The 13,083-nt window shown below is 28.7% G+C and overlaps 1 protein-coding gene across 3 annotated transcripts; it reads right to left on the reverse strand.

The window, feature by feature from the left end:
- Positions 1–4,063: 4,063 nt before the first annotated feature.
- Positions 4,064–7,940, reverse strand: LOC107944970 (ABC transporter I family member 6, chloroplastic). Of its 3 annotated transcripts, none has more exons than XM_041094639.1 (7): positions 7,522–7,940; positions 7,358–7,408; positions 6,385–6,606; positions 6,045–6,167; positions 5,221–5,397; positions 4,482–4,585; positions 4,064–4,400 (listed from the first exon to the last, which is right to left on the reverse strand). In XM_041094639.1, the coding sequence occupies exons 1-6, from the start codon at positions 7,834–7,836 to the stop codon at positions 4,499–4,501; spliced, it is 975 nt and encodes a 324-aa protein (XP_040950573.1). In that variant the 5' UTR covers positions 7,837–7,940; the 3' UTR covers positions 4,064–4,400; positions 4,482–4,498. The 3 variants fall into 3 exon arrangements, with proteins under 3 accessions (XP_040950573.1, XP_040950572.1, XP_040950571.1); XM_041094638.1 differs by having other exon boundaries at positions 4,493–4,585; positions 7,522–7,924; XM_041094637.1 differs by having other exon boundaries at positions 4,064–4,413; positions 7,522–7,924.
- Positions 7,941–13,083: the final 5,143 nt, after the last annotated feature.

The raw sequence follows: 13,083 nt of genomic DNA on the forward strand, positions 1-13,083 counted from the left end.
CGATTAAAATAATAAAAGTATGTAATGACAATGCCCATATTGTAAACTTTTTATTTTCAATGTTCAAAATAAAAAATTATGAAAGTTGGATGATCAACTGGTGAGTTTATCCTTTTTTCTTAAAGGATTAATTGAATAAACACCTCAAACTAGGCTTTATTCGCGTTTTAGCCCCTAACATTTTTGGTCCAATTGCCTAACAATATTAAGAAGAAAAAAAAAGAGCAAGGTGAATAGGACTTAGACATGTGTTTTATTTTATAATCGGTATTCAACTGAATAAAATTTACAATCAACCAAATAATTGAATAGGTCCACTATATTATTATGCCAACAAATCTTAATTCGAGTTGAAATCACTCGTTTATACTTAAATTTAATTCGACTCGAAATCTACCTCTAACATATTATTGAAATTTATTTCAGATTATAAATGATTAATTTAAATATGATTAATTGTACTTGTATTAATTAAGAATTAAATTTTTTTTAATCCACAAACTATTTTAAAGTTTGACTTGTATTATTTTTAATTAATTTTTATATTTTAAAAATAATATTAAAACGTGTTAGAAGTTTTAATGTTGTTTGAGAAGTTAAAAAACGTCACCGTGGCCGACATAACTATAGTTGGAGTAAAGTTATTGTAAATTAACATCAAAGATCAAGAATTTAATACCTTGTAACCCACCCCTCTTTAAATTATTTTTTTTCTTTTAAAGCATGAAGAAAATTTTGATCATCAATCTCGTGTGTTGGCTTAATAATTAGGGTGTTCACTATTCCAGGTATGACTTGAGTTTGAGTTGCGCTAGTAATTAAAACAACAATTTTAAAAATGTTGGCGATCATTTTGTAGCTTTTCACAATCGGATGACTAAAACAATAATTTGCACATAGTTGATTGATCGGTGGTGTAATTTACTTTAAGGGTGTGTTTGAAAAAAGGCCTAGTAATTAAATTTGGGTATAACTGCTTGTAATTACTTACACTGTGGCATGTTTGGATAACATTGTAATTAGTGGATTCCATTGAATTAAGTGTAATTGAAACACCTCAATTACGATCTTCAATTCTTGAGGAGAAAATGAGAATTGTGATAATTACGCGAATTGTTATAAACAATTACACTCAAATTCAATTATTCTATGGCTTCCCAAACATGCCTATACTTGATTTAAGTTTAAAAAGTTGTTTTTATTTAAAAATAATGTATGTTAATTTTATAACATACATTATATTTTTTTTAAATATAAGTATATGTTATTTACAATAGATAATTTGCCATACATTTTGACCTATGAAATATTTAACTAAATTACATCATATTTATTATTAGGCATGTTTAAAGGTCAGGCTACTCACTTGAAATTTAAAATGATTCGAACAAAAAAAATTAAACTCATTTAAAATATTAGTCAAACTCAAGCTTTGAATTTAGAGCCAAAGCCGCACAACTAGATTTCAAGTGCACGATATGTTGCTTATATATATATTATAATTTATATCCTAAGGAAAATTAAATATACTATAATGTAAATATTTAAAATATGTTAATTGTAGGGTTTGGCAAGGGCTCCGGTCCCCTTAAAATGAAAAATTTTTCATTCGAGTTCTTTATAATTGATAAATTTTTGAATTAGTAATAGTAAAATTACAATTTAGTCTCCCAAATGATAAAAACTTGATTTAATCTTTTAAAAAATATAAAGATATAGACTATTAGAATAGTAAATTTACCTTTTTACTATTATAAAAGATATATAATTTAATTCTAACCCCTCAAAAATTTTTTTTGACTTCGCCCTAATTAAACCCCTAATTTCAGATTGCCGAAGATGAAGCCATGATCTACTTTGAGCTTTGTTTAACGAGGATGACCGGAAGGCAATATCCATGATTCCAATTGGAGGTGTTGATAAAAAAGGTAACACTCATATGGCATCACTCTTCGAATGGAAGTGACATATCTCGTGCTTTCGATCATCCTCAACCAATGGGCTCTTGTGTGAAAACACCATGGAAGATCCATGAAGTATATGAGACGTAGAGCGGGTTGCAACATATCCTTTTCTTTTGCCCTTCTTCTCAAGGCGCCGTTTGGAAGGCTTCCTCCTTCCACTACACTCTGGCTTTCATGGGATTCGGATCCTTTGCAAGCTGGTGGATGAAGATTGACCAAAAGCTGCCCAAATTTGGAGCTTTCTATAGTATCAATCTTATAGATGCTACAACATTTGGAAATCTCGGAATCAGTCTTCCAAGATATTAATGACAACCCGATTCACTTATGGAATGCTACTTTGTACGGCTTCCTCGTGTACATAGAAGCTACCAAGTCCCCAAGTTACAATGTAAATTGAACTAGCGACAAAGATGTTGTTTGGTACCCAATACTATTAGGATTAATCGTCACACCTTTTTCTTGAATAGTTCGAACCCGGGTTGGTCTTGTGACTGTTGCAAGGAATAGCAGCTATGATGTTAACAGAACTAACATAAAAGTAAGGTCTTTAAATGTGCTTATGGCTTAAACCTTAACGACAAGGATAAGCTTTTTGTTGATAAAATCGCAATGGATGGCAAAACATTACAGCCACAAGGTTATTAGCAAGATCCGAGGCAATTTGAGTTAATTTGATTTATTTTGAACATGTTATTTGTGTTGGCCGATTGAGCAGCAAAAACAATCATTAATGACTCTTGCCCCCTCTTCGGCAGCCCAACCTGTCCAAATGACTTATTTTACTCTGTAGCGTCAAAATATACCCTAAATAATAATACTCAAATTTGGTGTGCATGAAACATTAAAATTTTAATAGATTCTGCATTGGTAGTTTTTGATTGTGCATGTGTGCGCTATAAATTATTTAATAACAGCTTTATCAACCATATATATATATTTTTTGATATAGTTTGAAAGTGAATCTTTTTTATCTTTCACACATTATACATGAACAGAGGTTGAAGGAGTTTGGCTTTGTTTTGGGAGATGACAAAATTAACATCTCTATAAACATCAATTGTTGGGCGATGAGTAAACCTATTCCGACATCCCATCCCAACTGAGATCTAGTTTCCATTATTATTTATAATAACCTGTCCCAGCCACAATAAATATTGTTTCTTATTTGCAGTAAATTACAACTTTTAAAATATAACTCTTAAATATTGATCTTCAAATACTTTACCTATACCAATTTCTTTTAATTCTAAAGGCATCATATGTAACAAAATCCAATGTTTTGCTTCTGCTTAGGGCTTAACGCTAGTTTTTTAAAAATTATTAAAATAACTTTTTCCTGAACATTATAAAACGATAAATGCTTACAAATGCACACAACATTTTAACCCAAAAAATTTAATCCGACATTAATTTTTTTCTGTTGCATGCTACTAAGTATTTTTTTTAATTTAATTTAATAAAAAAATTAACAATGTTAATAATTTAACATAAAATTTAAAATCTAAAAAATAGAAAGATTAATTTTCTAAAAATAAAAGGGTTAAATTTCAAATGCACGAAAAATACAATGACTTGAAACATATTTTAACCCTAAACAGAATTACTATTTAAAATATAAAAATTAATTTATTAATTTTTAATTATAAAAACATACAAATACTAATATAAAAATATTTTCAATCTTTTAATATGAATTTCAAATTTCAGAATATTTCAAATTCATAATTTAATTGAATTTTAAAAATAATCATCGATTCAAACAACTTATATTTTTAAAATCTGAATTCTTATTCTGAAATCCAAATTCTCAAACATCACCTTATAATCACATTTAAAAGCAATATATTGTTGCTTCTACTTTTCATTTTCTTGAAGCACAGCCATGCCAAAAATATTTTCAGATACAAGTAGAGGAGATATATGACCCTCCAAATACTCTCCAAATACATGAAAAAGATTTTTTTTTTAAATAAAAAAATTGAACATACCGGCATCAAATATGTACTTATATCCAACACTCACATCCAAGTCTGAGTCTATGGTTCAAAACAAAATTTCCAGATTAAGACAACTAAAACAGGTAGTGTACTTGTAACTTCAATTGAACTGATTATAATTATTATTCCATATATCTGACTTTCATCAGCTCAAAAATGGATGACTTGGTAAGGCATTGAAAATGGATATGATCAACAATAATCATGTAGTAAACAAAGTTCATTCTTTCTAAAAACCCTAATTCCCAAATCCCCAAGTGAGAAATGGAGGAGAATAACTCTAAGATTCACATGCCAAAGTGACAGGTTAACTATAAAACCAAAACGGTATAGGGTGCCATTATTCATACCTAAGGGCTGAAGCTCCATGCTCCCTTTAAATGATGGTCAAACCTCATCTCTTGAATTTGCAATGTCATTCACTGTGGAGCAGACGCTGAAAAACAGAGCTAAATGGCTTTAACAACGGTATATTGAGTTTGATGAGAATCAAACATTTAGTACTATGAAAGTGTACCGATTCTGAACTGTATGCTATGCAGCAGAAATTGCAGTATAGCCTTTCTCCTCGAGAACTTTAGCTAAGGAGCTATCTCCTGTCTTTATGATTCTTCCATTCTCCTGGAAATATCACATTAGATCACAAACCAATCAGAGCAAAGATATTTTCTTATAGCACCACAACTAATTCCATTTAAGATTAAATCAGAAGGATATAAAAGTTAGTAGTGGTGACTAAATAGAAAAAAACATGCGAAGAACAAAGCAGAACAAGTTCCCAACTAAATTACGTCCGATACTGTTTCAAAATGCTCCCAATGCCTAATTAAAGCATACATAGATGATCCTCATTACCAAATCTAGGAATCAAATCCAAATAGACTCATCCATTAGGCGTAACTTCATAAATAGCAGTTAGAAACAGAAGAGAAAGGTGGAACCATGAAACATAAGTTAACTTGCAGATCACTTGAAATCATGAATGTCGGCCAATCTTCACATAGTTTATAGTTCAGACAAAATCTCAGGTTGCTATAATGTTAGTCATTGGCCTATGTCAGAGTTTGATATCTTTCTAAGAAAATAATGGATATAAAAACAGACGAACCATACATGTTATCAGGAAAGCAAGCTATGTTATTTAGTGTGAGAGTTTCCCCCAAGTAGAAGCCACATTCACTAGTTTCAATGGAGAAGGCAATCAACAGGCATAAAATATACACTAGATCACTGCCTTGAATTTTTAAACAACTCACCATAATATGGATGAATGTCGGCTTTATAACTTCCAACAGTCGTCGATAATGAGTTATCATCAAAACTGAGTTTGTTGGAGTCAAAAGACCATTCACTGCTTTCGCTACATCTCGAAGGGCATCAACATCTAGCCCAGAATCAATCTCATCGAGTATAGCCAAGTCTGCTCCAAGAACCTATAAGTAAATATAGAGATTAGAAAAAAAATTGATTTTCTTAGCTTCGATGCATTAAATAACCAACAAACCTATAAGTACATATTCCCTAGATTTCAGAACTATAACTCACTATCTCTCTCTCATAGGGAGCAGCTCAGATTTGATCCCAGGGCATCCAAACCTAGCTGGCCAATATTCTATATTTTTGGCATGCAAGAAAAGATCCATAGTACATGGTATGGTTCAGGGAGAAAACAGCAACAACTCAATAGAACTAAGGCTGAAAACGAGTAAGATAGAAGTTAAACTCTTGGGGGGGGGGGACTGTAGGGTTGAAAACCTCTAATTTCTTAAGTCTATTAATTAAAAGAAAACAATAAGGTGGCTGTAAATCTATTTTACAGCTAATTTATACCAGGATTCCAGACTTTAATCCTAGCCCTATATTAAAACTCTAAAGAAAACTTATAATCCTAGCCATCCATCCATATCTAATAATTATTAATAAAGCTGAAATATTAAAATAGCATATAGTAATAGCTCCTGCAATAGCATGTAAGCCATGAACAGCAATTCTAAGTTCAAACAAAAATCTTCCATTGCAACTATCAAATGAGGACAAAACAATTCCACAATGAATTACAGAAGACATTATATCATATTACCGCAAGCTGCAAAATCTCATTGCGCTTCCTTTCACCTCCACTGAATCCTTCATTGACATTTCGGTTAAGGAAATCAGTCTTCATGTTCACAAGATCGAGTTTAGGATATATGTAAGCATAGAACTGCAAGAGTAAAATGACAGAAGTATTATAATCAATAAGAAACTTAGCATGACTATTATGTTTTCCGTATATTTATCAGTTTACATATTTGAAGAATAACCGACTATGGCAACTTTTGATCTTTTCATTGTTATTGATTAAACAGGGAGAACAAGAACATCTCAACAATGCACTAGAAAGTTCTTTCCTAAAAAGACGGGGAAGGCAGTTCATATACCTCAAGTGGACCAAGCTCGGGCTCACCAAGTTTTTTCCTTCGAGCATTATATGCCATGTGCAAAAAGTCGATATTGTTCACACCCGGGATCTCAACCGGGGACTGGAAACTCATAAAAAGTCCAGCAAGAGATCTTTCCTCCGGTTCCATGTCAAGCAAATTCTCTCCCTTGAAAACAACATCTCCTCCAGTCACCTCATAATCTGGATGACCGACAAGAACCTATAATACATAAATTAGATCAAGACCTTCCAAAAAATAATTCATAAACCAGTATGATTTCACCTAACTAGTTCAACAAATTCAAATATCTGTATGATTAAACAAATATTACTAGGACTATTATTCAAGATTAGGGGTGTAATCGAGTTGAGTTGAGATCAAGTTGTGAGAATCTAGCGCTTGAGCATGACTTGAAATTCAAAGCAAAAAGCTTGGCTCAAGCTAGACTTGAAATTCAAGGCTCGAAGCTTAGCTTGAGCTCAATCAAGTTTCACTTTTAGAGCTCAAGCTCTATCTAGGATAAAGATCGAATTACTCAAGCTCAGTTAGTTATGCTTGATTACTCGATTCTCATGCTCTACTTCAATCTGATTATTTATGCTCAAGCTCACATTATTATTTTTTCAATACTAATTAAAAATAAAAAGGCTTGATTAGCCCCATGGCTCCTGAGCTATTCAAGTCAAATATTAGGATATTTAAGTTAAACTAGCTCGATATTTCGAGCTGAACTCGATAATGACTGAGCTCAATTTGAGGTATTTGAAGCCAAATCGAAGTAACTAGCTTGCACAAGTCTCCTTTACACCCCCATTCAAGATAAAGGAAAAAGATTACTATAACCAACCTGGGATTTAATTCGGTTGATTTATACAGTCATCTCATCCCTTAGCCTATTCACAATCTATAAACTCCTTTATAAAAAAATAAATAATAATTTAAATTTAAATACATGTGAAAGAATACTAACCTTAGAAAACGTACTCTTCCCAGAGCCATTCTTTCCCATTATAGCATGAATCTAATAAAAATTAAACAAACAAAATATAATTGGAAAAAGAAAACAGAGTCTAATGTAACAAAATTCATTCATGCAAATTAAAGTAACAGAAATATATATATCTTCTAATTGACCTCTCCATGGTGAACGACGAGGTCCACGCCTTTGAGGATTTCCTGCTTGGTTTCAGAAATCACGGCAGTTAAACCTTTGACTTCGAGAAGAGGCGTCTTGGAGTTGCCAAGACCGTCGGTGGAGGTGGTAGATTCAACGGCGGAGAAGGAAGCGGCGATGGGCCTAGGAGACGGCGCGTGAGTAGAGCGGAAGCGGGAAGAGCGAGTGAGAGGGAGAGGGAGAGGAAGAGAAATGGAAGAGGTAGATTTTAGAGTAAAAGGGGAAAAAGAAGGGAGTGGTGGTGGTGAAGCAGTGCACTGAATTTGCCAAGCCATTTGCCCTGCCCGACAATAATTTTTGTTTTCCTCTATTCGGTCACTAAAAAGAAAATTGGATTTTCAACCACATCCTATCCCATTCAATCAACTCAACAAATAATTTATTTATTATTTATATAACCTCTATAAATAAATTTCCAAGCAATTATTTAATTAAAATAATAATATGCCTGTATATAAAGTTTTAATAAAGGAAATTTATTAAAATTTAAATTAAATTAATATAAATATTTTGCAATAATTTTATAATTTTTCATAATTGAATAAGTAAAAAAAAAAGAAAATTATAATTACGTAACTACTAATATATTAAAATATATTAATATAAAATAATTTTAAAAAAAAGTATAAAATTTTTATTTTTTATATTTTACTATACCAACACTTGTTAACCCCTTAACATTACTTATAGAATTTAAAAATTTTACTAAACCCTTTAATTTTCTTTAGAGTCGGTTTGGATAACACAAATTAATTAAATGAAAGTATAATTATTAGGATAATAATTATTTTCTTTTGTAATTACAAATAAATTGTAATTCCTTAAATGTGTTTGGCTGATAGGATGTGATTACAACCATATTCTTTAGGTCATGTTTGGCAGTACAAAATATAATTACACAATTAGATAATTTATATTTTTTTAAAATTATTAGTATGATAAAAATATTTTATGTAACAAAAGTTAAAACTAAATCATCATATGTATTATGTTAATCTAAAAAGTAGTTGATAAGACAATTACTAATAATAATAAAAATAAACATTATATGTAATTTTATCTAATTGCTCTAGTACATATTTGTCGAGTTATTCTCTTTTTAATATTTAACATATACTCATTATCAATCATTCGTTGGTCATTGATCAAGTTCATCATCATCTGGATTTGAATCTGCTTCATTAAAATTATCGATATATATTTCTTCCAACTACACTTATGTTCGAAGTTATGAAATATGTAATATTTTAGTATGATCCAACTTTATTTTTTTATGTAATACTAAGGTGATGTTGTTAATATGGGAAAAATTTTTTAAAACAACAAATGTTTTTTCAACCACATTTTGAAACCTTAAATGTCTCAAGTTAAAGAGTTCGTGAGTTGTCTATGGTGCTTGCGTTTGGCACCATTATCTCAAATGGTATCATACCCCATGATATGGTGAAAGAAAACATTTTGGATTTACATAATTAATATCGACCTTGTAACATTTAGGTTCATAGTCCAAATAATCTATATCTTTAATTATAAAAATTTATATAAACTTAATTTGAAGAAAAACTTATGCCATGTTATATCCCTTCTTATAATACGTAAATTAAGTAAAAAAATAATATAAATTTTATGACATATGACATTTATAAACAAAGCTTTATAAACCATCTAAAAACTTTCGTAACTTTTTATGAATAATATAATTTTTTGCTTTAATTTTAAAATATATATTTTTTTAAATAAGTTATGATATAAAAACTATAATATTTTTTATGAATAAATATATTATTTTTATAATATATAGTACAGACACATAAATTTTTTTTATAAATACTTCCTGATCATACTTCCTAATCATAAATTTTTATAAATAAATATATTATAACATTTTTATAGCATGTAAATTATTTTTATAATAAATTTTTGCTATAACTTTAGAATTTTTTTAAGATTTAAATAATATAATTTTTGTTATAACTTTATAAAATACATAGATTTTATTTTTGAGCAATATACACTAATTATTTCTATAATATATATTTTTAGAATTTAGAATATAAGAAATTTTTTATCATAATTATCTCAAACGCTCATACGTGTTCATGTTTATAATATAATATTTATAAAAATATTTTTTAAATTGGATATTGGTGTAATTACCTATACAATTACTTCAATTCTCACTATTCTCTCTAAGAATTGGAAAGTGTCCAATTACACTCAATTCGGTGAGACAAACTAATTATAATGGTTATCTAAACATGTTATCCTTATGTAATTATTATCTTATAAAAAATACACGAACATGCTATAAACCAGGGTTGATCATGGGCTGGGCCGAATTGGGTTCAGGCCAGTGCAAAAAAAAATCAAGCTTCAGCCCTACCCGAGAAATGGGCCTAAAATTTTGTCCAAACTCGACCCGAATAAAAATGCTAAACTCAAGCCCAGCTCACCCGTATTATTTTTTTAGATTATTTTTTATATAAAAATTTAAAAATAATAATTAAAATAGACTAAAAACATTAAAATAAATATTTCACAACAAATTGAAAATACATATAAAAAAGTCTTTATAAAAAAGTCTTTATACTTAAATAACACAAACATAGTTGCAACTTAATAAGCAAAATGCATTTAAAATAGTAGCAAAATTAACAATAAAATAAGAATTATACAATATCCAAACATTAACAACAAAAGAATAATAATATAATAGCGAAATGGTAGCAAAACAACAACATAACAGTAACAAAACATCAATAAACAACAACAAACAGTAACAATTTTTTTTTCAAATTCGGGCTGGGCCAGGCCCGGGCCAAAAAAGTATTACCTAAGGCTCGACCCATTTTCTAAACAGACCTTATTTTTTTTGTTCAAGTTCATTTTTCGGGCCTATATTTTTATTTAAACTCTCTTATTTTTCAAGCTGACCTTCGGGTCTGGATAGATGGCCCGACTCAGCCAAGATCAGTTCTTCTATAAACTACAAATTATTATGTTGTCAAAAATACATAATCAAAACAATATTTTAAAAAATTTATCTATTCATTAGACTTTACCATAAATTTTAAATAAATTTAAAAATATTTTTATATATTTATATTATCTTAAATAAAATTAAGTTAAAAATAAATTTGAATAATCAAAACAATCTACTTAAATATTAAAACTTTTTTACATAATATTTTTAAATTTATAAAAATATTAAAACTATCCCATTATTTGAATAATTTATTTAAAGGTAAATGTGACATAATTTTTTTATAAAAATAATTAAAGTTTCCCATAATTTACATTATTAATTTGCAATATTGTATATCTTATATTTCAAAAAATATATATTAATTTGCACAGGTTCTTACAAGGTAAAACTTTGTCTCAAAGGAGCAAAAAAGAAAGTGACAAGTATGCAATAATTGAATATGTAAGAAGGATTGATTTTACAGTTTGATGAGAGCCTTTAAACGACGGATTTTTTTGATAAAATTTATTTTTAAGTACATATTTTATTTCCCATAAAGACCCCATAGGCCTAAACACTAACATTTTGTATTCCTCTTTTTCCTTTTGGTAATTTACTTTCTATTACAACAATTAACTAATTATTTCATAATTTTGTCTATTATTGTTTTATAAAATTATTATAAAGTTTTATCCATTTTATTTAACCTAAATATTTATTTATTATCTATTTTATATATATTAAAATTTTATCAATACGGGAATCGACCCGATTGAACAACAAACAAATAAAAAATAGGGTAAGAAATTAAGAAATTGAACACACAAATTTAACATAGAAAAACCTCTTCAAAGAGGATTAAAAATCACGGGCAAAGATAATTTTACTATAATGACAAAAGAATGAAGAGTACAAAAGATGGAGATAAAAACTAAACTTTGAAACCCGAAAAAACAAAGAACCCTCAAAACGTAAACACAAAATTCTTCAAAAGTATTATGAGTTCTAATATTTAATGGGTGGATATTCTAAAGTTATAAAAGAGTCTATTTATAGGCTAAATTCATAGGTCAAATAAATTATACTAATAAATATTAAATATATTATACTAATAAATACTAAATCTTCTAAAAAGAAAATATTTATTATTTAACTTAACTTGCAATCAATCTCTTAGAATTTGAGTCATATAACTCTAACACATATATATCCTAATTATATAATTAACTAACTTCACATTAGACCGGCCCGGCCCGGCCCACAAAAAATTTTTAGCCCGTTTACTAGGCCCGAGCCCGGCCCAAAATATGGGCCTGAGATTTTGCCCAGGCCCAGCCCAACCCGGCCCGACCCGTTTTTAAATAAAATTAAAATTATTTTTTAAATAAAATTAAAACTAATTGTTATTAAAATTAATTGTTAGTAAAATTATCAAATTATTATTTGTTAATTGTATTAATTGTTGTAATAAAATCTAACATTTGATTAGTAAATTTATCAAATTATTAATTGTATTAATTGTATTAATTGTTGTAATAAAATCTAACATTTGATTAGTAAATTTATCAAATTATTAATTGTATTAATTGTATTAATTGTTGTAATAAAATCTAACATTTGATTAGTAAATTTATCAAATTATTAATTGTATTAATTGTATTAATTGTTGTAACAAAATCTAACATTTGATTAGTAAAACAAACTTGATGTTTTATTATTATTATTTTGTAACACTAGTCAAGGAAATGAAAGTAAATAAACTTAAAATAAAAAACTATTATATTTTAAAAATAAAAAACTATTATATTTTAAAAATAAAAATATATATATATATTTAATATTTTCGGGCCGGGCCGGGCCCGGGCCAAAAAAATCTTGCCCGAGGCTCGGCCCATTTTTTAAACGGGCCTAAAATTTTGCCCAAGCCAATATTTCGGGCCTATATTTTTACCCAAACCCTCCCATATTGCGGGCCGTCGGGCCGAGCCGGGCCGCCCGGCCCATGGACAGGTCTACTTCACATCAACGTGATGTTTTTATTGTAAAACGTATATAAAATTTTTTAATTAGAGAAAGATTTTTTAGTACTAATATATTTTTTTAGAATTTTACTTACAATAAAATGAATTAAATTTATTTATAATATCAATAATAAAATTAAATTTATACAAAATTGTAAAATAATTTAATTGATACATACAATCAAACTTGTGCATCACAGATAAGAAAACTAGTATAATATGTATATAAGCACGAGTTTGGAAAAACTTTTGAACTGACATTCTTTATTTTTCATCATATTATTAATAATTATACATTTAAAAATAATTATAATTTAGTAGAAGTTGTGATAATCACATATTTAAAAATATTTATAATTTAGCCGGTTGAGTATTAGTTCGATTAATATTGACATTGTTGCCAGTGCAGGAGGATATGGGTTTGAGTGAAATGAAGCGCATTATCCTTTTATTTAAGGGTTGAGGAGGGACTATGGGTAATTCTAGGAATTGTATCAAAATGAGCAAATATTATAAGAACCTACAATGAGATTAAT

The sequence above is a fragment of the Gossypium hirsutum genome, chromosome D05, assembly GCF_007990345.1.
Source record: "Gossypium hirsutum isolate 1008001.06 chromosome D05, Gossypium_hirsutum_v2.1, whole genome shotgun sequence".
NCBI lineage: Eukaryota > Viridiplantae > Streptophyta > Magnoliopsida > Malvales > Malvaceae > Gossypium > Gossypium hirsutum.

Bases quoted from the DNA above. Each gene is read 5' to 3' on its own strand.
- LOC107944970 (XM_041094639.1), bottom strand. From the start codon at position 7,836: ATGGCTTGGCAAATTCAGTGCACTGCTTCACCACCACCACTCCCTTCT. The intron at 6,607-7,357 runs GTTAGTATTCTT...TATGTATTATAG, and splicing joins GGAAGAGTACGTTTTCTAAG to GTTCTTGTCGGTCATCCAGA. The intron at 6,168-6,384 runs GTATATGAACTG...TTACTCTTGCAG, and splicing joins CCGAGCTTGGTCCACTTGAG to TTCTATGCTTACATATATCC.